The sequence below is a fragment of the Trichosurus vulpecula genome, chromosome 7 (assembly GCF_011100635.1).
Source record: "Trichosurus vulpecula isolate mTriVul1 chromosome 7, mTriVul1.pri, whole genome shotgun sequence".
Taxonomy (NCBI): Eukaryota; Metazoa; Chordata; class Mammalia; order Diprotodontia; family Phalangeridae; genus Trichosurus; species Trichosurus vulpecula.
This window is the reverse complement of record NC_050579.1, coordinates 37619479-37645565: the sequence shown is the minus strand read 5'-3', so window position 1 is coordinate 37645565 and position 26087 is coordinate 37619479. Positions and strand designations below refer to the sequence as shown.

Below are 26087 nucleotides of genomic sequence, written 5' to 3'. Positions count from 1 at the left end.
ATGCATCTGGCAATGGTCACTGACAGCCACAGCACCAACTGTCCCCAGATAAAAAACCCATAGAAGTCAGGACCTCTCTTTACTCTGTGAGGGTCTGACCCTGGAAGGATTTGGCAAGGAGGACTCATGGACCAAACTATGCTACATGGAACAGAGAAAGGAAACAAGGGATACCTGACACAAACCCACTATTGGGGTCATGCAAAAATCACACCAAGAAACAAACCCTCTCCAGTCTGCTTTAACACAAGACAAAACCAAACCTGGGAATGGAAGAAAAGTATGGGATACTATCTCACATATGAACAGGATAAGTAAAAAAAATCTCAAATATAGTTCCAAGCAACTCCTCAAATACCATCAATACCCTGACTATGGGGTCCTTACATCTATCACAAACTCTATAAGAAACATGGCTTTTAATGGGACATAGGACACTAAACCCCCACCCCCTCCAAGTTGTTTGCTGAGTCTCCTTCTTCTAAGTTGATCCAAACTACCTGTCCCCAAAAGGAACTGAGCCAAGGCTCAACTTGGCCTCCAGGCTCAATGGTCACATCCCTTACATTCATGATCCTGGTCAGAGTAGCTCAGAGTGGAAGGCAGTCACTCGAATTCTAGGCCTACCTGGTACAAGCAGTGGCACACACTGCGGAGCTGAGGGGGGAACTCCGAGGAAGAGCCGATGATGGCGTGGAAGAACTTTTCCGTCATCTGCAGGAGATTCCGCTGGTTGTCCTCCAGGCTCTCACTGTGCTCTAACCTGCAGAAGGCGACAAGGGAAAGGCAAACCACTGTTTATCCACGAATGCTGGATGAAGCATCATTCCCATCTTCCCATGTCCCAGACTGGGGGTATCTCATTACATCTTGGGAAATCACCACTGTCCTCCTCATCCAGAAGAGAAATCTGGGCCACAGAGAAATCTGCTGACTCCCTCAGTGCCCTTGGTAGCAACTGACCTCTTTCTCCTCTTCCTTATGCTCACCAACTCTCCATATGAAGCAGGTACCATACACTCTCCATTCCATTTATTCATTCAGTCAGTATTTATTGAGACCTCACCATGGGCAGGGCACTGCGTAGACACTAGATAATCTGTCTCCACTGAATTGTACTCTTGAAGGTCACTGACCTCCTAAGAAACAAATTTAATTTCCAGCTTTCCCCTTCCTGGACATCTCTGAAGCACTGGACACCAACAACCACCTCTAACCCTTCTGTCCTCCTCCTTCAAGCTGCCACCTATACACCACCTTACTTCTCCTTTCCCCTCTCTACCCACTTCTGTGGCTTCCCTTCCTCCTTCCTCAACTTAACGGGAGTCTGCTTCAAGAGCCGCATCTGGCCATCAGGCAGCTCCTCACACTCTCATACTCGGAGAGCTACTGTCTGAAACGGTCAATTCTGTGTTGGGAACTGTCACTTACTTCTTGTCATGTCACAGAGCAGCCATACCTTCCTCTGTCTCTCAAAGTGCGCTGTCCAGCAGAAAACACCAAATAACGATTGATTTCTATCCACCTTCTAGGATTTTCTTGATAGCAAGAGTTCATGAACTTCTTACTAAACTGATGTATTAGCAGGATGGTCAAGACATTTCCTGTCTGAAGACAGGAAGGAAGTTCTATTCCTGTCCAATTCAGTGGGTTTCAATACCAGGAATGAAGGGACTCAAATGTGTGATGGGACCTGGGCTCCAAAGGGTGGGAGGCTCTACACTGTGGAAGGGAATGACGGAGGATATTCCAGAGAAGGACCACAGATTTAGAGCAGGAAGGAATCCAAAAGGCTGCTTTCATTTTTAAAGTGTATATATTTTATTAATAAAAATAGTAGAGGGATTGTGCATTAACAGACACAAATACATAGCAGGTGGAGATGTGAAATACTCAAGCCATTCTGGAAAATCATTTGGAATCATGCTAGGGAAGTGACTAATATGTCCATACTTTCTGACCCAGACATCCTGCTGCTGGGGCTATAACCTAAAGAGGTTCAAAACGGAAAGAAGGCTCCACAGTGGAGAGAGCACCAGGCCTTGAGAAAACAAGCTCGAATCCTGCCTTGGACACTTACTAGTGGTGGGACCCTGGGCAAGTCACACTCTCTGCCTCAGTTTTCTCACCTGTACAATGGGGATAACAGCAGCGCCTGCCTCACAGGGTTGTTACAAGGATCGAATGAGATCCCTATCAAGTGCTGAGCACAGGGCCTGGCCCATAAGAGGTGCTGTGAATATGCTTATTTCCTCCCTCCCATTTGCACCAAAACATTTCTAGCAGCACTTTTTGGAGCTGCAAATAACTATAAACAAAGTAAATGCCCATCGCCCAGGGAAGAGCTGAATGAAGCATTGTGTGTGACTGTGATAGCCCAGGGCAACACCGGAAGAAGCGCGGTGCATGAAGAATGAAGAGAAAATACAGAAGAAAACTTCCAAGAATCAATGCAAAATGAAGCAGACAGACCCAATACACAGAATAGCCAAGGCCGTGTGAGCAGACAAAAAGAGCTCTGGTGCCCCCGTCTATAACACCCAACCTTGGCCCAAAGAAAAGTCAGACTAACGGAGCTCAGGCCCTTCTCCCTGCAGGAGAGGAGCGCTGGACGTGGGCAGAGATGGGCATGTGTCCTGATCAGATGCTCCCTTCACAATGAGCCCCTGCCTATGACAAAGGAACCATGATGAAGCAGGCAGCCTTCTTGGGAAGCCAGTCCTCACAGGGCACACGCTCTTCTGTCTCGGTAGTGCCTCACGTCTTTGCCATCAGGGAGAAGGTCAGGTTGCCATAAATCTTCTCCGGGATATTCAGTGGTTATGTCGTTAATCAGAATTTGACTTTGTTTTAGGGATCTGTCTACAGACAATGTTATGGTCACTGACTGTATCCTAATCCCCTCGATTTATAGCTGAGGAAACCGTGGCCTCACAGGAAGTCACACAAGTCAGGAAAGGGGAGGAAGGGGGCAGGTGGGGGAAAGGGTGATAGAGAGCATTAATGAATCTAGGCCCAGGAAATACCATTCATGAGAATGGGGAAGGTGCAACGGACAGCTCATCAAGGAGAAGCTGAAGAGTCTGGTATCGAACAGCTAAATCATGGGGCAGGTCAGGGAGGACCCTGGTTGTCCAGTCCAAATGACAATTCCTCCATGAAACTTTCCCTGGTCCCTCTGGCTCAGGGCTTCTGCAACTGACATCTGTGAATTTGTGTTTGTTTGTTTCACTGTTTTTAAAAAATATTTTGATAATTATCTTTCAAGATAATTGGTTTCCTTTATAATCTGACGTGTTCTATTTTATGCATTTAAAAGTAGGATTTTAAAACAGTGAGCAAGACACTGCCTCTAAGGGATTCAGGCCTCAGGACCCTGGGCACAGGAGAAGGTGAACAAGACTGCCCTGGGCCACATCCTCAGCATGACAATGAATCACACTGGCACGTGCAAATGTCTCACTTTATTTTAAGATGAAGGGGAACAAAAAAGATTAATTTAAGGATGTCCTCAAAATACTTCATTTCAGAAACATGGCAAAAATGTCACCAACTGGATGCTGCAGACACTGTGCATGCCACATCCCACAAAGCCAGCAACCAAAAGACAGATAATGTCTATGAATGACAAACACTCATCCTGTTTCGTCTTTATCTATCTTAGCTGTCCCCTCACTCAAATATAAGCACTTTTCTAACTCTGCACTAGCACAGAACAAGATGAGAAGGCTTCAATAACTAGGGGAAACAGCAGACATCTTTTAGGGAGCTGCTCCGATGAATAACTGGCTACATTTTAAAACGTCTTGTTAAGGAAGTTGTAAGCCAGCAGAATCGTTCACATTTTCTCCTTCTAATTTACCTTAACTCTCAAAGATTGTTCAAAAGGGCTGCTTGGCCAACTCAAAAGTTCCACTGTGTTTGTTCACTTTGCTAATCTTTAATTTTAACAGGTTTTATAGATAAGAAGCAAAAAATGTCAAGTCTCAACAGAGGAACTCAACAGTGACAGATGGAATAAAATTTATGATCAGGAGTCTGAAGCGAAGGCCAAATGACTGAAGACCCTCCAACTCCTACTGCCAAACTAGGGCATGTAGACAGGAGAATGTTGCCATTTGATTCAAGAAAAGTTAACATGGGGGCCACTACCTACTCCCTTCACTCTCAACAGAATTGGGAAGGGTGAGACTTCAGCTCTGGCCTCTTTCTCAAAACCAAGGTTACAGCCATGTGTGGATGTACTACCCAGTCAATGAATCACGTGAGAAAATCAATGGCTCCAACTTATGAAACCATCAAGCATGCCAACATTGAGTCTCATCACTAGAATCCTATCTGAGCTTTAGAATTCAGATACCAAGTAAGATCCTCATGCTGGGACAGAAGAAAGGAACTGGTGCCATTGGGAAGCCCATCACCAGGTACTAATTACCCCATGTACACAAACCCACCACCTTGTGGCCTCCACCCCATTCCTTAATATATGGAGTGAACAAGAAAAAATGACCAGCACAGGACCCTGGAGGGCGGGGATGTGAGCCACTGGTACTTCACCATCCTGTAAGCTAGCAGACTCCCACCTCCTCCCAGTGTATCCACGAGTGCCCATCACTGTCTGCTCAACAGTTTCCCATGATCTGAGAGCCCTTTCTGTCCATCTCATTCCATGTTCTAGTGCTCATAGAAGCCAGTGCACCCCTGTCCCCCTGCCCTAGTCTGTGGTGTTCTTGTCTCATGTCTGCCAGCACACTGGGGCAAGAAGAACATGTATTGTTTGCTCCTCACTGCCACTTCCAGATTCTCGGTGCCATAACTGAGCCACTCAGCAACCTCACCTGTTTTTGAGGTTCACATCACTAGTTTATATCACCAGGCCCTTAATGATATCACTTAACAATCTTGAGATCATTCTCCTCTCTTTCTCAAAGAGTTCCTTGGACTAGGGTATTTCAATACACAAAGTAATGTGCCCTGAAATGCCTTGGTTCCCAATTCACCAGCCCATCTCCCAAGAGTGATATCTCTGCTCTACCTCTGACCTGGAACTTCCAAATTCCTGTCTCTGATCACACGCCCCCAGCCCCTGTACTTTACTCCTCAATCACTGCTGCCCTGGCCTCACCTTCCTCCCTTTACACTCTTGACTCTTTAGGTCAACTGCCCCAAATTCCTGCCTCCCTGGTGTCCTCACCACTTGGGTCTTCCCAAACTCCCATCACGGGGAACTCCCAAGATTGTCTCTGTTCCTAATCCAATGCTGAACATTCAAAGAAAAAGACAGCAAATGTGCTGAATGGATCCATTACAAATACATGCTATCCAATCTTAACTGGGACTCTGATTACCACAAAACAAACCTTTTATTCTCCCCTGGTTAACTCTCTAACACACTCCAGGCAGCAGCTATTGCTCTCTCTCTCTCTTCCAATACTTAACACTAACAGAGCCTCCTTCTTTGGGAGAAAACTGAAGTCACCCCCCTCCCTTGTTCCGCACCTCAACCCCCGAACATCCCAGGATTCTTCCTTCTCTCCCAGTCTCGGAGGCCGAGGTGGCGTTCTCACCAAGGCCCTCCATTTGGGCCCTTGGTCATTTCTCCTATCTTCTGGAAGCCTACCCCTAGATCAGCCCCTCTCATTCTCTACTTGCTCCTTCCCTGGTGCCTACAAACAAGAGGGCTCTCCCCTCTTCCTTAGACACCCTTCACACATTTATCCTCTAGCTCTCCTTCCTTCCAACCCCTAGAACAGTATGCTTTCTAACTGCCTTTCTTCACCAGCTTCCTACCCTTTGTCATCAGACTTCATGCCTCACTGCTTTCCTGATATGTCCCTCTTTCTGGTTAGATATGACTGTTCTGCCCACTGCAAAGGCTTCTTTGCAGGCCTCACGTGATCACTCTTCTCTACAGACCTGGACACGGTGAACCAGCCACAGATGTCTTGCTCCGGGCATTGCCTTCTCCCTTAGTTTCTGGTGGGGCTCCTGTCTTGGGTCTCCTACTACCTGTAGAGATGTTCATTTCCTCCCCCTGCCAATCTGCTGCCAGGCCTGCTCCAGCCCAAGCCCATCTGTTCCCTCCTGGCCTCTCACAGTCGCACCTCCGTACCACTGCAGGAGCCTCTTGACAGGTCTTCAAAGGCAGCCTCTCCCTTCTCCAATCCAGACCCAAGCACTTGCCCAAATGCTCCTCCCTGTCTGGGGTATGAGATGCAGAGCCCTTCTAGCTACAGCTCTCCACGGCCTGACCCCGATGTGTCTTCTCCAGATTTGCTTCCTGTCACTGCTCCACAAGCCTGGCATCCCATCTTCTCTCTCCACTCTTTATAGGGGGAGAGCCCCACATGTGAAGAGCACTCCGTGATGACCTCACCCTCGCCAAGCCCTCCACCGACGTGGCGCTTGCTTCTCCAAAGCCCCACTCCACCTCAAGAAAGGAGATGTCCGAGAGGGGAGCTGGGCTCATCTGGGTCCCTCTCCCAGCAGTGTCTTGTGCATGGTGGGCACTCAGGGAATACCTGTGGAGTCAGGACAATTCTAAGAGGAACTGGATCACTGTGTCATTACCAACCTGGTGGGATCAACTTCAAAGCTGACATGCTGCCATTCGGAGGATGTGATCACAAATCGTAGTAAAGGCTCCAGAAGCTTTTGCAGGTAGGTAGCACCATAGACCTAGAGAGAAAGACAAGCAGAAGCAGTAATTGTGCTGACGCAGAGGCAGCTGGAAAATGGTGAACCGTGCCCCTCTGCTTCCTGAGCAGGGCGCTTTACCGGGGGAGCTAATTTCAGGGCAAACGGAGATGAGAGAAGATACCAACCTTAAAACAGAAGGTCATGATTTTACTGGCCAAGCTGTTCCCTCTAAAAAGCGTCTGCATGGAGTCTGCCAGCTCCACTTCCTTAGAAAACATGTTCCAAAGCAGCTGGTAAAGTAAGTGTCGGGAATCGAAGAGAGTGACGAGGACTCGAGCGAGTTCATCCTGAAAAGGATTTGTAAAAAAGGAGAATCACCAATTGAGTTTCCCTAAAAAGGAGACTCAGGCACAGCAGAATGAAAGCTGCAGCATTCCATCACCTGGAGGCTTGCTGCAACACTGCCCTATGGTCTCTGTGTGTACCACTGAAAATGCCAACCATGGCAGCCAGTTTGAAGGATTAATTGCTAACAGGACAAATGCTAAGAAAGACGGAAGGTTCCAGGGTCCCTGTCAAAAGTCAAACTGTCCTAACTCCACAGGTATCACAAGCAGTGATGCCGCAGAAACTTCTAGTGGAGAAATAGAAAACAAGTTTTAGAGGGCTTCCCCAAATCCTCCCATGGAGGCGGGGTCACAGTGAAGGCTAGAGGGGCCCCACTCTCCTCTGATTCCTTCATTTTACTAATGAGGAAGCTGAAGGCCATGGAAGAGAAGTGACTGACCCCAGCTTACACACATACTAAGGTGCAAAGGCAGGATTCAAACCCAGGTCTCCCAACTCCACATGCAATGCTTTCTATCAGGTCATACTGTCTCCCTCTGTATGTTAGATGGAGAAGAGCTGACCGAAGTTCTAGAGCAAACTCCTTTGTTCTTGGCTCTCTCCTCCACAGCAGTGAAACCGCATTCCCTCATGACACAATGGAAGGAGGTGGACCACACAGGAAAACGCAAGGGCAGCTGCTCTAGACACAAGGAAGGGCTTTGAGAACACTGAGGTACTGACTCCCAAGGTATCCATAAAAAGAACAAGACATCAAATACTTGTAAAGAATCACAGCCATGATGACTAGCCAGTAAAAAAACTAATCCAGGAAAGATGAGCACCTCGCCACCCGTACACGTATCCTGCCACAGCCACAAAATCTGAGTAGAACCGGCCAAAGTGCCTAGTGTGAGTGCTCCGAGAAGGAAGGAAGAGAGAACAAGCAGGTAAGAAATCAGGAGAGAATGCAATGTGGCTTTGTTTGGATGTAATGAAGGAAGAAGCAGGAATGTGGAAAAGGAAGAAAGGCACGAAGGGGAGGACAGAGCCTGGTCAGTGATTAGGGAAGCGCTAACACACTCAAGTGTGAGAAGGTATTCCTGCGTAATAAGAAAGGAAGAGGAAGAGGACTCGAGAGAAACCTGGGCAGAGACCTGTCTGGACCGCTGCAGGGTGAAGCAAGTAGGCCCCAAAGCCTGGATGGCTTGGGGGAGCACTAACCTCCTCCCTGCCCTCTCCCTTCCAGAGAGCAGGATCGAAGCCCAAGGGACACCATTCCCCCAGCTCCCCTCAGCATGTGGTCTTCTCCCATTAGAATGCAAGCTCCCTGAAGGCAAGAACTGCTTTTATTTTTCTTATTAGTATCTGCAGACTTAGCAGAGTGGCTGGCACACAGTAGGTGCTTCATAAATGTTTACTGAATATACCCAAGGACTATAATATAAACACAATGGCTATAATATAAACCAAAAAACCTCTAGAACAAAATTGAATTATAATGATAAATCCTGGCTCTAGAGAAGAAATGAGGCAGAACTTGCCTCCTTTTGGAATATTGCATACCTGGTGAGATTATATAATCACCAAGTCTGTTGGTTCTACTTACCTGGCTTTCTTTGTTAGAAAGCGCTCAATCACTAGGAGGACTAGAGGTGGTGTTTATGTACAGATATAAAAACAAAAGAAATTCATTTGAAAATCTTAAGCAGTAGATAGAGGAAAACACTATCAGCTACCACAGAGCAAGGTGTCACCCATGCATGTCCAGAATTACACAAGACTCCGGGAAAGACAAAGGAACAAGCATAACTCTGAAAGGCCATGCTTCCATGAAGGGTATGATGGGACCAGGAAAAAGGCATAGGCAACCAGACAGGGTCAAGAGCCTGAAAAGAAGCCCCCCAGCAGGCAGGGAGGAACAGGGCTAGAAGGGAGCACAAAGCAGCAAGAGGTGGCCACCCACTGACAGGAGCCATATAGAAGAGGTCCCAGGCTATCAACATCAGCACGGCAGAGTGCTTGGGGGCTCACTCTAAACAACTGGCTTGATTACACCTGGTTAAAAGCAACGAGGTCGAGAAACAGTGAGGGATAATAAGATGGTAGGGCCCCAGAGGCCAGCCAGGCCGACTCTGCTCTGCTCTCAAGGAGAGACCCAACTAAAAAGCCAGATTTTGAGGAAGGGGGAGAAGCAGGAAAAGAACAAGGGTCACTGAGCAAGAACTGAGGTCTTGCAGTATTTTGCTCTATATACCCTATATTATCAAATACATTCTGACTAGCTGATCAGGCCCTAAAATGCTAATTCTATCCTCTAATATGGAATCAAGTGCAACTTGACAAACAATTCGGCAGTGAACAGAAAGCATTTTATAGGGTTAAGATTTTGAAATACCTCTTCCACTATCATCTCCCTCCCCCGCCCTCCAAAAAACCCCCACACATCTGAATAGAAAGGAAACTTCAGGCAGGCATCCAATGGATTGAGCAACACCTTCATGGTACAACAAAACTTGTATATTTTACCACATCATGCCTTAGAAGTACCTCATAAATTTTCCCTAAAGCAGTTAAAAGAAAGTTCTTCTTTAAAGGCATCAGCCTAGCCATCACGAACAACAAAATTCAACACAACACTGAAAAACAATTTTCTACAGTAAAGAAAATGTTGGTTTCTTATGAATTATTAGATTCAGCATTTTTTTAATCATGAAAATTGCCAGGAGTTGTGTTGACTTCAGATGTATCTTGAAAGAAATCCTCTTAAGTAGTTACAGTAGTTTTTGAAATAACCAATCACGAATTAATCTCAGGGCTCATCTAAACTAAGTAAAATTGAATCATCTGCTCGAGGCGAGAAGTGTTCTCTCCTTCCTAAAGATTACCAGGAAGAAAGGCATGATGGCATTGGAACTTGAGCAGGCCGAAGTGTAAAAATATGACACTTTCGTCTTAGAAACAACTTAGTGATTGCACTAAAATTATGTCAGCTCAGAGACAGGGCTGCAAGGTGCTACTCAAAATCCTGTTCTGACAGCTGCCTCCTGCCAGCATGGAAATGGCGACCTCCTGGGTAAGCTCTGGTCCGTCCTGCCTGTGGGGCAGATTTCTAATTGACCTGGCAAACAACTGTGGCTCTTTGCCTCAGGACATTGAGGGAGGAGCTTAAAACAACAGGTTGATGCATTTTCTGGCCACAGTAACTCAAACACCTTCTACTAAGTCACAGAGGAGAGGAAATCTGTGGTAGGAGAGGGAATATCTACCCCAATGCAATCAGAGGTCGCTGAAGTATGCTTCTGAACAAGATCTCAAAGAAGCTTTCTTTGAAATTAGAAGCAGCAGCAAATCCTCAATTATATATGCTCTGGTCAAAAAAAAGAAAAAGAAAAATCTTTTTGACTCTCAATATAAATCAGCTGATTAGATAGAGAAGCAGCTCAGGAGTAATAATGGAAACACTGACTTCGTTTTTTGTCTCGGTTCCGCCACCTCTACCTGTATAAACTGGGACTTCTAGCCTCAATTTCGCAAGGGGGCTGAGGCTAGATGATCTCAGGAGGCCCTTCCAGTGTGGAAATTCTTTAAGCCTACCAATGAACTTACCCACTGAGAACAAGGCACCACATTGGCCAGAGCCATGGCTATGGGGAGCTCTCCTTGATCACCCATCATTGTGACCAACTCAACGAGTCTCTCAAATCGGTCGGCTAACACGGTTTCTGCAAGCGTGTCAAACTCTGTGCCTTGCTGAAGAATTTTTGTGAGGACTTCCATGAACGTGGCTCTTGTCTGAAGATCTTTGTGATAACCCAATCCTAGCACAGTAAAAGCAGCACAAACTTAACTAAAGCACGCTCAGTAACGTCACTTCTCCTCCTCTTGCACACCAATTTTTGCTTCTAGCTGCCTTACCTATGGAGTGCATAAGGCCACTGTCTACGTTAGCATTGAGCAAGTTGGACATGGCAAGCACAGTACAGTGCCTGAGCGACGCCAGCCTTCGCGACATGCCCCGCTTCCTGCCCCCGATCTGTGCGTTTTCTTCTTCAACCTCACTGCAGTCATTGAGGAGGTTCATAAAGAGTGTGAAATACCTGAAAAAGAGAAGACCAATCCTTAGACGAGAAAATCCAGATGAGTGAGGCTGCAACAGATGGAGAGAATCAGCTGCCTATCACCCTGTTGCAACAATCCGGCTAGCTGCTGCTGTGGTGGTGAAAGACCAACACAAGCCCAACAACAAGGATGCTGCCACCACAGGTTCTTTTGATCTGCTTTACTAAGGAAAGCAACGTTAAGGGGTTAACAATCTTATTCCAATCCAACATACAAATATCATTCACTTTGGAGAAAAAGCCAGCACGCTGAACTTCAGAGCAAATACAAACAAATTACAAACATACATTACAAACAGACCAAATACAATTCATAGTTACCAAGAAACCATCAACATCTGGGTCAGCCGGGAGGCTCTTAGAGTGGCTGCCCAGAGTCCCACACCAACACTTCAGGAGTGACAGCCTCTAGCAAATAGCTCTGTTCTCTCTTTTTATAACACTGGCCGCCATCAGATGTCATCTGAGGGACCAGAACTTAGTCTCCTACTATTGGCTCTGGTCTTAGCAACTCCCCTTAAGACCCTGAGGGCTTCACGCCCACATAGGCTTAGCACCTAGGGGTTTGGGCCTGGGATTTTACACCTAGTAAGGCTCAATCAAAGAGACTTAATTAATTTATCATTCTAAAACAGTAAAAAAAAGTCCCAACATAACTGGTATTACACATCCCAAATAAGGCATGAGTGTCTTCCTTCAAACAAACTCAAAAGCCACCATCTCCTCTACCTGCAGGGACTTCCCCTTCTCTCCACTCTGTAAGCAGCCTATGTGCTCCCATTTAAGTGCATGTTAGTTCTTCTGTGAGAATGTGATCTCCCTGAGAGCAAGGATCATGAGATCACCCTAGTGATTCACGTAGGTAAAACAAAACGGATAAAAATATGTCTGCTGCTCAGACCAGGGCATGCCATTGGGCCAGTAGTCAAGAGAGTTAAGATTCTGTACATGAATATGAGAAAACAATCACGACAGTAAGCTGGGCCCAGAATGGAATAGGAAAGAGAGTAACAAGCTACACTGTGGTTGGGAAACTGCACAGTGTGTTCAAAGCTCCCTCACTCTAACATGTAAGAGCAAATTTTAGACAAAAATGTTCTCCCGATGATCTTGTGAAATTCTGCATCTCAACATCACCATCTCCCCCAAAAATAGAGCTGCAGGAGACTCAGGGGGCAACTAAGCCATGCGTAGTGGGCATTTATAGGTTCCAAATCATTTCCAACATGACCTGTATTAGGGACGGGAAAACTGAGTGGAAAGAATATAGCACATGAATGGCCATAAAGATCAGATCCAGAAAACAGCCCATCAGCTGTGGACTCCCGGGTGAATCAATTAACTTCTGAGACTTCTCTACTAGCTATACCCAGGCGGCAAGCTACCCCAGAGTTTCCCCCAATGAAATCAGCGATTCCTGACATACTGGCTGTGCCCAAGAAGCCACATAAAGGCTGCAACTGAAAAGACACAACTGAGAAAGAAGAGGAACCAGGCATACAGCAAGGTGGGATAACAGGCAGAAGGACCAGAAAAGAACTAAAGGAAGGCTGCCATCCTTCCAGCCTGGGAGGGGCCCTCCATGAAGGACCTTGGGAGAACACAGACCAAGGCTGCACAGGATTACAGAAGAAGCTGACAATCAAGAAGTCACTGATGAGAACAGAGGTATGAAGAAATAGGTACCTGCTTCCTAACTCAAAGGCAAAGTTTTACTCACAATCATAGATTGTTCTAAGAGACAGCAACACATTATTAACTACAAAAAAGCCAAACCCTGTTTCATGCCATATTTTTGCTTTCAGAAGGCTGCCATCTTGTCACCCTTACTTTGTTGTTCTGGGTCTAGGGGAGAGAGTGGTTCTTTTTGGCTCTAAGCTTCAGGTTTAAAAAGACTAAAATTTACTTAAGAAATAGCTGTGATTTGGCTTCCATCAATTCCACCCCGTCTCCTTCCTCGGGCTGCAAAGGGAGGCCAGCGAGCAAAGACACCACTGCTTCCATGCTTGCCTGGTCCAAATCTCTGGGGAGAAAAGAGTGGAAAAGTGAAAGCCTTTAGGCGGATATTTGCCTTCATAACTGAAGCAACTCTAAATGATTCCACTAAACAAATTTACTAACCTAATATCCTAACATGCATCAGTATGGACTGACCATGAATTAGTTTGTAGTACCCAAAACAGGGGAAGAAAAAAAGATGTACTTGAAATGGAAAGAACATTTTTAGAAACTACATTACTTTGAGTGACTACTTCCTTAAATCGAATTGCATGTAAACAAGTGTATAGCACCAGGGCTCAACACAGTTTAGAAATCTGTGGGATGCAGGTGAAGAAAAAAAAAAACCACAAAATATCACCACTGAGCCCTTTGAATTTTTGAAGGACATTCTTTCAGATTATCATGTGTGCTAGGCACCTGACTTTCATAATCATTTTTCAGATGAGAGAGGCATAAAGGCTTTAAATTAAACAAAACACAGCAAACAATTTCTTCTGTGGGATGCAACAGCATGAGGGGGAGGATGACATCTCTGTCCACCATTTCATAACACAAACACGGAATTTAAAATTACGTTCTCTGGTGAGACACTCAATTACAAAATAAATGGAACCAAGGTTTTAAAAATTCTTACAGGGACCCAACTTTCATTTCCTGAGCTAGAAGCCACCTAGCTAGCTTGCTTTTCTAACAGGTAAATGAAGATCCTCTCAAATCACTGAAGCATTAAACAAGTGTTGGGAAACAAGTGCCCAAATACTTTTAAAAAGGGTAAGATTCAAAACAATCCTTACAACGGATGCAGTAGTTACAGAATTGATATATTAAGGAAAAGTCTTCATGCATCTTTACCTAGTTAGACATTTCACATCTTCATCTGCGGTTTGGTTAGATGTCCCCATGACCCAATCTGTCAAATATTCTACCATTTTATTCCTATAATAGAAAAATGAAAGTAACCAACCAGATTTTTTAAAAAGAAAATCTATGTAGCATTTTTCACTTTTTATATCAGAGATTATTTAGCAAAAAAGTTCCCCCAAATGGGATTTCAGGACAATTTCAGAAAAAAATTCTGCCACCACTGTTAGAAAGGAGATAAAGAAAATCTTAATTGAGGGGCCCAATATTAAGGAGAGAGGGTGAGATAAAGGAAGAGAGGGAGGGAGGGAGGGAGAGAAAAACAGACATATATCCAGGTTGTGACCACCCAACTGGCAGTTCTGAAGTTTAGAAAGTGAGGACAGTTTAAAGCGCTCTAAACTCTGGGTTACCTGAAAGAAGGGCAGAAGCAGATTTGTGAGAGGACTAGAGAGATAGGCTTTAAGATGGTACTGATTTCTCTCCACGTGTTTCCACACGATTCCACTGGGAGACAAGTATATTGCTCATTTCACTTACCTAAATTTCATCTCTTGGCAAAATGAAAGGTCATCTCTCCTCTCCATCATTACTTGAACCAGCTGGCAGAGTTTAGTTTTGATCTGAATTGCCTGTACCAAATTCCCAAACACTCTAACATATCTGTACGGAAACAGGAACATTAAAAATAGTCATTGTTAACACGTACACACTCTTGGCAAGAATCTATTCTAAAGGCTTTAATGCAAAGATAATTCTACTGAAGAAGAGCTTAGGAAATTCTGTTCTATGGTTATTTTCATAGGGCACATGCGTGATTCCTTCTCATCACCAGATGCAATGCTCCTCATGTTCGAGAGCACCATTTGGGAGCATGCTCTTACAAGAATGGCTCTTGGGGGGGCTGACAACCGATGATCGACCACTCACCTGACCAGATTAAGCATCATTGTCTCAATGCTCGCTTGTCCCATGTGCTCAGAACTGCCCTCGGCGTGATTATCCAGCAAGTTCTTCATTATGGCTATGGTCTGCTCCACAAACTGAGTATTGGTGTCCGTCAATAAAACCTGTGCAAACAACACCACCACACATGCCCGCATCAACAACCCGCAAGAAGGTTCCTTCTGTACTGCAAGATTGTTGAGGGAAATGGCACCAGCCCAGGGTGCTACAGCTATCTATGGAAAACTACATACATGGATCATAAGTTTCAGAAGAAAGAGCAGGCTTTGTCCTACAGTTAACAGGCTCCTCTCTGCACTCCTTTCTCTAGGAAATTATGTAGCTTTTTATAAGATAATCTGTGCCTGTTCACAATGCTCACATAAGTTCCTGTTAATAAAATCGAAGGAAGGAAGAAAGGAAAGAAGGAAGGGGGGAGGGGGGAGGGAGAGAGGGAGGGAGGAAGGAGGGAGGGAGCCGGGAAGGAAGGAAGGAAAGAAGGGGGGAGGGAGAGAGGGAAGGAGGGGAGGAAGGAAGGGGGAAAGGGGGGAGGGAGAGAGGGAGGGAGGAAAAAAGCATTTATAAATTGCCTACAGGTATTGCACTGAGTGCTTTAAAAATATTATTAGATCCTCACAGCAGCCTTGTGAAGTAGGTACCTTTATTTTTTCCCCATTTACAACTGAGCAAATTAAGAAAGACGGGGGTGGGGGTGGGGTGGGTGCATTAAGTGACTTGCCCAGGGTCACATGGGTAGGAAGTGCGGAGGCTGGATCTGAAATCAGATCTTCCTGACTCCAGGCCCAGTGTTCTAGCCACTGTACCATCTGGCCAGCTGAAGGCCAAAGTGGACTAATACCAATCAAGTTATTCTTCAAAGAATGGGAAGAAGAGAGAAAGCAGAAAAGTTTACCTGTCCTTGAGGATCAAAAAACTTGCTGATGGTGCTCTTTAACTTGTTAAACAGCATTGGATAAAGGGCAGGGCTCAGTTCAAGACCCAACAGATCCTTGACATTGCTCCGTATCTGCAGGCCCACTTTCTCATGGTTACACACCATCAGGGACAGCAGCCGGTCCATGAACTTGCTGACAGGTGTCTCAGCGTTTCCATCAGAGGACACCATGGAAATGAGCGAGCCTTTGCGCTCACTGATCGGGCCCATTGGGGGACTGTAGGTGGCAAAGCCCACATTGCTTCGGTGCTGCAGGCATACACCGCCAAGGGCACAAAGAAACCCAGTCATGTTGATCCACTCCTGGAGCGAGTCAGTGTCACACAGGTCAATGGAGCCCCCTCCACTCACGTGAGACATTCTCCTTTTCACAATGGTCTTATGAAGACTTTCAGCAACCTAATACACAAGGTGCAAAAAGAATGACTTCTTCCTTCATACTCCCCTACCTGACAAAGTCCTACTTCTCTATTCTGACTGTACCATATTTTACTGTCTTTACAAAATACTTTCTGGCAAAAGGTGATCCAGGCAGAATCTGACACACGGTAAGGCCACATTTCTATGCTGCACAAGCATGAGTTTTTCTGACACAATCAATTAAGCAGAAAATAGAAATAATGATCAGAAGAGCCATCTTTTCTGAGGCTCCCAGCAATATTAAAAAAACACAGGAGGACCAGAGAATGGACCCAAGTACATTGACTCCTATCTATACTCTTGAGGAAATATCTCTGGCAGAATAAATGACAGTCTGACCAGGTTTTAATAGGGATTTTTCATTTACTACAGTCATCTACGATATCCAAGAAAAAAACCACTGGTCACTAAGAAAACCAGTCAAGTACAACCTGACATGCAGTGGCATGTGACAGCATGGACCACTCCTCTACCATGGAGTGAGAGAAGGGTTTTATCATCTCCCTACCGGACCAAGGTGGGTTAGAAAATAAAAATGCCAAACTAAGTTACTGGAGCATCTATCGAGTATCCTAACAGACAGTTTGGAGTTTAATTAATTTTCATATGTCCCTGCTGACCCTTCTGGGGAAGTGCTAATGAGCAGTGCGGCCACAAAGCAGGAAAACAGCAGGAGGAGGCGTCGACACGTTTATTGTCTCGTGGATCCATTGGGGAAGTCTGATAAAGAAGCCTTATGCAATCTGTCTAGTAGGAGAATGTTGTTACAATTACCAAAAAATTTTAAGAAACAAGCTTGTGGACTGTAGTTTAAGAATCCTTGACCCAGAGGGCTGATCAAGGAACTGCTCAATTCTTAAGCCAGGAGTCGACTGTAATAAGACCGTCAAACACCAGACACTAACACGCCAGTGACTTGATTGGGATGGGGGAGATGAGCTGCTCCATATCTCACCTGCCCATCTTCAATTTTGGCTTTCGGGTAATTGAGGATTAATTTTGTCGCTTGTTCCCATTTTGTATAAGTATCTTCCCAAGCCTAAAACAAAGGACAAATACTTGGTTAAGTGAAAGTCCCACGTGACAAGCCTTGCAGCCACATTAACTCCATCTCAGCATCGTACCAAGTAAGTGCTTCTTAAAGACAGAGTCATGACGTTTCCTTGGCTTTCAGGAACATTCCTTACTTCAGGAAGAGGCACACTTTAACTCGGATAAGAGGAAAATGTTTGTCCAAACATATGCCCCAATTCTTGGTTCAGAACAAATGTTCGCTCTAAGTGTCCAAAAGCACTGCCCTGGGCACCAGGAGGAACATGAAAATGATGAAATCCTCTCACCCTTAGGGACCTCATAGGCGAGCAGGGGAGATAAGACACGCACACAGACAATTAACAGAAAACAGGCTGGAAGAAATGCCTCAGAGAGGTACCGAGTGATCGGAGAGTGCCAGCATGGAAAAATCCAGTTAGGGAAACAGGGAAAGGCTTGATGAGGGAGGTAGCATCGAGCTGGGCCTGCAGGAAGGGACAGAATGAACAAGGGTCCACAGGGTCTCGGGCACAGGAAGTAGTCCAGCCTGGCTAGAGGTCACAACTGCTAGCTTGGATAAGGAGGCACTAAGGATATGTAACAGATCAGCTTTAAGGACACTGGTGAGTGCATGGGTTCAGCACGCTGCCTCCATCTATTTGGAATGTTTTGGTTTTTTGGTGGGAGAGGGAGAGCAGCCAGCTGATGAAAAGACACCCCTGACCCACGTAAGGTACAGCCAATGCCTACCTCAGTGTTGCCTGCTGTTGGATGTTCAATGCGCCGCAGCAGCGCCATCACTCTCTTCTGAAGAGCTGCCCTTCCTAAGCAAGGAGGACACAAATCGATTGTCACCACAACCACCACTGGGTGGGGGCCAGCAGGGAAGCCCAACATTCTCCCGGAAAAGCAGTCTCGGACAAGCCCGAAGCTAAGTGAAGCTCTACAGATCCTGCTGAACCCAGCAGAGCTGAGACGTCCCTTCCCCAGCTTACAGGGTGCTTACCTTCATCCTAAATGGTATCAGAGACCACCAAGCCATTCCCTACCCGTACTCAGGGATACCATGCCAGCATGCTGAGGAGCTAGACGGGCCTAGAGAACTACACTGAGTGACCATGACTGGCAACACAAATTCTGCACCAAATGCACAGGAGATGTGAGCAGAGTCTCCTCTAGGTTAATCTGCCCTACAGCTTAAGTGCTGTAAGGCCGTCAGAACTTGGGGGCTGCATGTTTTTCCCCATGGGAGCAGGGAAAAGGGATGACAACAATGGAATGCCATGGGGGTGGGAAAGAAGCCCAGTGTTCTGGAGCCACATTTACCTGTTGACATCATGTTGCTGACGGACGCAAACTCCATGAAGGTATTATAGTTAGGCAAGAAATGGTGCATCGAAATCTCATCTATGCCACACCTGATATCAGCTTCCTCACAGAGGTGTCGAAAGCAGGACATGGCCACAAGCACAGCTTCGATGTCGGGACTCCACAGAAACATGTACAGAGCGACCTCAAGTTTAGTTTGGGCCTGGCGACAGATTGGCGTCCCGCTGGACCCTATTGCGCCATCCTTGGGGAAGACAGATTTTTAATTTGGTCATTTTCCTACGAAAGCCAAAAAAGCAATCCATGTGTGCCCGGGCTACCCTATGGACCTAAGCCTAAGACCTCCCCCCACCCCAACCTACAAGAGCTAATTCTGACACTGCTGAAATGACCCGAGGGAGAGGAGCGCAAGTCCAGCTACCAAGCAAGTGACTCCATCTGATTTCAGATAAAAAACCACCTCTGGGATTTAATGGTTAAAATCAGAGCCTTCACTGGGCAGAGGACAGTTAGGAGGAAGGAGGGAATTCAGCTTAAGTGGGAAAAAACCAGGTGAAGTGGGACACAAGACCAACATTCCCATAAACTAACTAACTAACTCTCCCCCCCCCCTTATATATATATAATATATATTATATATAATATATACATACACACAGATGAATTCCAGATTACATATATGTAGTACAATTCATAGAAATGCAATAAAAGCATTATTGGTCAAACACAAACAAAAAAACCCCAAATTCTACAATCTGCAGAGAACAGTAAATATAATGTAGCTTAACTTTTCTCCCCATAGTTTAATGAGCCATGTAAAATCTTTAATGTAGAAAAAAATTAAAAATTTTCCTGAAGTTTGGATCTGTTTTTGCTTAAACTGTAACTAAACAAAAAAACAAAAAGCAAATTAATTCTGAACGGCTCATAGTGTTACTGTAATAACCCAGCTCAAGGATGTTTTGTGTAGAGAAAATCAAGCTAGATACTACAGGGAATATAAAAATGATTAAGACAGCCCCTTCTCTCAAGAGGATTATAATCTAATAGAGGACAAAGAACGTGCACAGGTAACTATGACATAATGAAATACGTGATTATTCTCTCCTGAAGGTATAAGGTTGTGGATCAAGGAAGACTTCATGGAAGACTGGACCATCTGAGCTGGTCCAGAAGGGTGAGTAAACATGGAAGAGGTGAAGAGGACTAGGGGCAGGCAAGGCAGTGGGAAGTCATTCTTGGGATCAGGGAAGCACTAGGACACCTTTGGGGGATGGGGAGGAGTCTGGGCTGGCGGGAACAAAAGATGAAGGGGGAAGAGTGGGAGATAAACCTGGAAAGCTGAAGCCAGATCAGGAGGCACAATGCCTGGCACACAGCAAGTACTTAAATAAAGGGCTTGTTCATTGACTAACAGAGGAACTGTAATGGCGAACTGAGGCATTTGTCCCTTTATCCTGGAGACAATGGCGAGCCACGGAATTTTTGTGAATAGGTGAGTGAAAAGGGCAGAGCTCTGCTCCAGAAAGATGATTCTGCCAGCAGGACGCCCAATGGCCAGGAGGGAAGAGTGAGGAAACTGCTGAAATTGTCCCAGGAGAGGAGAAGGAGCCTCTGAACTGGGGCGGATGGTGGAAATGGAAAGAAGGAGATGATGGGCATAGACACTGCAGAAAAATTAGTGACCAGATTCCGTAACAGAGTAAGGAGAGAAAGGATGAAGTCTGGGGCCTCTCTGGCAAGTCACAGGCAGCACCGAGAGAAAGGACAGGGCTGGGAACAGGAGAGTGGGGGGAGTAGGAGGTTTTGAACAGGTTTAGGGGACGTGAGGGCTAAAGTAATGGTAAGGCTGAAGCTCTTACGGCTGACAGGATCAGTAACGGCAAGTACAGAGTAAGAGAAAGAGACCCAGGGCAAAGTTTAAAATGCCCATATAAGAAAAGGTGATGAAGGAACAAAGAAGAAATTACTCTAGATCCATGCACAGCGAAAGAGTTCATGACAAAATGAGCAGTAGAGAGGATTACAGAAAATAAAATGGGCAATTTTGATTATATAAAATTTAAGTCTTGCAAAACAAATGAAATGCAGTTTAAGTTAGAAGGCAGGGCAGCTAGGTGGCACAGTGAGTAGACCACTGGCCCTGGAGTCAGGAGGACCTGAGTTCAAATCTGTCCTCAGACACCTGACACACTTACTAGCTGTGTGACCTTGGGCAAGTCACTTAACCCCAACTGCCTTGCCTTCCTCTCTCAAAAAAAAAAAAAAGGCAAATAGGTAAATGACAAAAAAAAGTTTACAAGCAAGTTTCTGTGACAAAGATATGACATCCATTTAAAGAACTGATTAAAATTTATACAAATAAAGCCTATTCCCCCATTTTCAAATGGACAAAGGATATGAAAACCCAATTTGGTTAAAATTAGGAGGAGCATAACATTGCGGTGGGGTGGGGCAGTCTTTGTAGTAAGCTTCTCTGAAAGGTCTCATTTTTGAGGAGAAAGAAATACGAGCCATCAACAATCACATTAAAATTTTTTTTTTCAAATCATTACTAGTCAGAAATATGCATAAAGGTAACTCAGAGGCTCTACCTCATACCTATCAGACAGCCAAAGATGACAAAAAAGGAAAATGACAAATGCTGGCGGGGCTAGGGGTAAATGGACACGAGAATGCACCACTGCTGGGCACGTCAACTGGACGGGTCATTCTGGAAAGCAATTTACTTGGAATTAAGTCCTGTACATGCCCTTAGACCCAGCTCTCCCACTACCAGGTCTATATGACAAAGAGATCGTGCATCAGAATGCTTACAGCCACTGTTCACCTGTTCACCATAGCCCCAAACTGGCAGCTGAGGGGTGTGCACCTACTGGGGAACGGCCAAGCAAACCGTGGCGTATGAACATTATGGAATATCGTTGCGCCATAAACCATAAAATGGGAAGCTTCAGCGGAAACCAGGAAGACTTCTATGAACTGATGCAAAATGAAACAACAACCAGGAGAACCACGGATACAATGATGACAGCATCAACAACTTGGGAAGACTTTCCTTGTCCGATGGGTGTAAAGACAAAGCAGGAATCTAGAGGACTGAAGAGGCCATCCATCACCCACCTCATGTCAGAGAGGTAAAGGGCTTGGAACGCAGAAAAAGACAAACATTTCTGGGCATGGCCAATGTGGACACATATTCTACTGTTAAGGAAAAAAACTATAATTGTGAGGATTATTATTTTCAGCCAACTGGGTGGTACTAGGTATTGTGGATCTGGATTCAGGAAGACTCGAGTTCAAATCTAGCTTAATCACTCCCTAGTGGGTTGACCTTGGGCACTTCACATCTGTCAGTGTCAGCTTCTTCATCCATAAAATGAGGAGAATAACCTCTATCTTCCAAAGTTATCAGGGAAGGTATTTGTAAAGCGCCATCTCAGTGACAGCAGTTGCCGCTGTGCAGTTCAATGAGAGGAGGGAGCTGTGCAGAGGGCTCATACAAATGAAGGAACTTTCAAAACTGACAATGCCTATGAGTGGTCTGAGCATTCTGGATTTTAATTTGAGATTGTGTAAGAAAGACACTACACTGTCCACACCCTTCAACCCTGTGGTTCACTCTGGCATGGATCCCAAAGCAGTCAAATGCAAAAACAAACCTTTGGTGATATCCCCCAAACATTCATAAGTACAAGTCAACCAACAAGCACATATTAAGCACTCTCTGGGTGACAAACAAAATGGGTACCTAGGGATTGGAGAACGGAAGAAAAAACTGTGGCATGTCAATATAATGGATTATGATTCAATTTTTTAAAAATGAAGAATTCAGTGATATGAGAAGATTTATATCAAGAACTTCTCACCTAGGATCTGCAGAGTTTTAAAAAATGTTTAATTATGTTCCAATACACCTGACTTCCTCTGTAATCCCATGTATTTTGTGCACATAAAATGTCATTCAAAAACATGCCTCTGATAAAGGCTCCATAGGCTACATGAGGCTGCCCAGCAGTCCCAGGACATGAAGAAAGGTTAAAACTGCCTGACCGATAGGAACTGATGTAGAATGTAATAAGCAGAAGCCAGAGAATGATGGATGACAAAATGATTAAAAAAAAACAAACAACCACCATAATGGCCTTAAGTGTAAAAGAAGATCATGAGAAGAAAGTTGAAGCCTGAAAAACATAAGATATGATAAAAAATGATTTCCTCCCTCCCAGTAGAGAGGGACAGGATTATAAGGGCAGAATTCAGTCACAGACTGTCAAGACTGGTCTATATATCAGATATATTGCTTACTTGTACTGAGCTGACACAAGGGAAGATTCAGGTCTATAGGAGTGTGGATGGGAAACGATTGTGACAAAGACAAAAGACATCAAGAAGATACATAAAAACGCAATGAAATAACCTAAACCTTAAAAGGACACCTATTTGGCCAAGGGGGGAAATTCATACACGCGCGCGCGCGCACACACACACATACACAGAGACAGACACACACACAGATACACACAGATACACACAGACACAGAGACACACACAGAGACACAGACACATGCACACATACAGACACAGGCACACGTACAGACACAGACACGCGCGCGTGCACGCACACACACACACACACACACACACAGACCCTGAAGGCAAATTCAAGAGTAGGTAGAGAAAATGGCAGATAAGCCAATGTAATGTCACAGAAGGCAAGAGGGAAAGAGAATCCTAGGGCAAGGGTGATTGATCATGTCAGATGCTGTAAACAGGGAAAAGAAGAGTGGCCCCCACAAATGAATGAAGAAGACTATGGAGGGCGGAGGGTGTGGAAGCAGCAGAAAGCCCCAGCTGCTCTTCTGAGAAGGAAGGTGGTAGAAGAGAGAAGGGTCAATGGATGAAAGGGGTCACCTGGGCAGTTTTCTTTGTAGAAACACACAGAACACATACACCTAAACACCACAGGGTTCCTGGAGTATTTTTGCCAACTTGGGTCAACTGTAGGGCTCTGATTTCCAGAAGAAAAGTTTCAAGACAATTCCCACACACAGGTCACAGGCAGAAGTGCTGAAAGGCTGAATAGTGGACACTAACATGGCCCGTCATGGCTTACACAGAGCCCCAAATAGGATGTCTCATTCAGTCCTACCAAGGCCATCATTCTATGCATTTTACAGATAAAGAAATGAGCTTGGGGGATTAAATGACTGGCCCAAGGTCATTAAGCTAGGAAGGGTTGGACTCCCCCTCCAGCAGTCTTTCCATTCACCTGGGTCATGGTCATTTCAGATGAGTTACTCTAAATGATTACAGTAAAAGTGGTGGCTTACCATCGAGGAGTTTCCTTTGACTTTCCTGAGAGGTGGTCCTGGAGCACAGGTGCGCATAAACTCTTCATGGTCTAGAGAGATATGACCGGTACCTCCACCAGAGGAGACATCATACCCTACCCCATAAAGGTAGAGAAAATGGGAAGAACTCCTATCTGACTGCTAGAGAGAAAGAAGAACATGAGTGCTACCCAAGCTGAGGGGCAAAGGAAGGAGCTGCTCCAAGGAGGGTCTCTGAGTCAGAGGATCCCTATTAGAAAACTTGATCCATGCTGATGCCTGAGAAATGCTTCATGGAAATCCATTAGGAAAGCGATTGGAACATTCATATGAAAGAATACTCCAAAGGCCTAAGAAGAGAAATGCAAATTAAAACAACTCTGAAGTTTCACCTCACACCCAATTAGATGGACTGAGATGACAAGAGCTGGAAATGGTAACTATTCCAAGGGCTGGGAAGAGAGGCACCCTAATGCACTCTGATCTGGTCCACCCAGGCTGGATGACAGTGGGGTCAGTCATTAAGGAATCACTAACTTGCAAACACCCTTTGACCCAGCAATCATCTGTGGGCATATTCCCCAAAGACAACAAAGACAAATGGAAAGTTCCTACAACTAGAAAAATGTTTATAGCAATACTTTGTGTGACAGTAAAAGCCTGGGGGAAAACTGAATGGCTGTCAACTAGGAGATGACTGAACAAACTGGAACACGAATGTAAAGGTTATTATTGTACTCTAACAGATGAGATGAAGAACTGAAGGAAACTCTAAGGACTCATATGGAGTGAAGCAAGCAGAACCAGGAGCAGAACTGACATGGACTGCACCAGTGGAAAGGAAACCATCACTGGAAATTAACCCAACTCCTAGTGATTCCCTAATTCATCTTGGCTTCAGAGGGATAGCAGAGAAATGGCCTCCCTCCTCCTGGCAGAAAGGTGGTGCATGATGGGTGCAGAGTGAAGCACAACTGCCCAAAATGCATGAATAAAACCTTAAGAATACAGCTGAGAAGTTGGATCTCTAGAAACAGACTTTCAGAGCCCTCAGCAACCCAAGCCACCCAGAAGGAGCCACCTGAACTTCCTAAATGCCGCCAGGACTAGCCATGTGCCAGGGCAGTGCCTCAGTTCTCCTCTTGGGCTTGGCACAGCAGCTACACCCTATCCAGTGTTCATTTTGGTTGTGGCTGTTCTTGCCATTTAATAGGATACAGCCATTGGGCGTACTGTTTTTCTGGTTCTGCTGACTTCGCTCAACAGGATGCACGTACTTGTACTCTCCATAATTGCTGCTTGGAGCACAAGTAATATTCCAATACATCCACCTTCCATTGTTGTAGCCATCACTCAAGTGATGGGCATCTACTCTCTTTCCAGTTCTTTGCTATCACAAAAAATACTATTATAAACATTCTGAATGTATACTGGACGTTGCCTGTTTTCATTTTTTTTTGAGTACATTCACGTATCATAATTTGTTCAGCCATTCCCAACAGATGAGCATTTACTTATTTCTAGTTGTCTGTCACTACAAAAAATGATGTGTGTGTTTACCACTAACATATATGGAGGTCTTTCTGTCGTTGAACCATTTGAGAGATAAGCGTAACAGGGGGCATCCCAGAGTCAAACAACATGGATATTTCAGGTGATTTCCTAGCATAATTCCAAAGTGCCTTCCAGAAAGCTCCACCAACAGTGCAGAAATGTGTTCATCTTTTCAGTGCCTCTAACATAGATTATTCCAGCTTTTGTCAATCAGCTAGGTGTCAACTGGATTTTATATTTGGTCCTGGAGGTAATATTGGGGGAGGGAGGGAGAGGAAGAAGGAGAGGTAAGAAAGGGGGGTGGGGGGAGACAGATAGAGAGTGAGTCTGTGTGTTTGTGTGTGTATGAGTGATGTGTGTGTGTGTGATATGTGGTGATGAATGGAGTGGAAGGAGAGGGAAAGGGTCAGGGGGGATAGGGCCAGGCCTGTGCCTTAGAAAAATCACTTTGGCAGCTGAGTGGAGTAGGCTGGATTGGGGTGAAATCTGAAGTAAAGAAACCTGAAATGCTCCAGGGGTGAGATGAGGAGGGCCTGCACCAGGGATCTGTGGGTGGAAAGAAGGGGATGT

At 45.2% G+C, this 26087-nt stretch overlaps 1 protein-coding gene across 1 annotated transcript in view; it reads right to left on the bottom strand.

Moving 5' to 3' along the window:
* NF1 (neurofibromin 1) overlaps positions 1–26087 on the bottom strand; it is a 239706-nt gene that overhangs the window by 111672 nt on the left and 101947 nt on the right. The window contains exons 17-30 of the mRNA XM_036766465.1: positions 23964–24125; positions 18628–18874; positions 18052–18125; positions 17225–17308; positions 15808–16248; positions 14880–15019; positions 14490–14612; positions 13941–14024; positions 12994–13110; positions 10885–11066; positions 10576–10787; positions 6825–6986; positions 6575–6678; positions 628–763 (exon numbers count right to left, since the gene is read on the bottom strand). Coding sequence (XP_036622360.1) covers positions 628–763; positions 6575–6678; positions 6825–6986; positions 10576–10787; positions 10885–11066; positions 12994–13110; positions 13941–14024; positions 14490–14612; positions 14880–15019; positions 15808–16248; positions 17225–17308; positions 18052–18125; positions 18628–18874; positions 23964–24125 — 2268 coding nt within the window. The remainder of the gene's footprint in view (positions 1–627; positions 764–6574; positions 6679–6824; positions 6987–10575; positions 10788–10884; positions 11067–12993; positions 13111–13940; positions 14025–14489; positions 14613–14879; positions 15020–15807; positions 16249–17224; positions 17309–18051; positions 18126–18627; positions 18875–23963; positions 24126–26087) is intronic.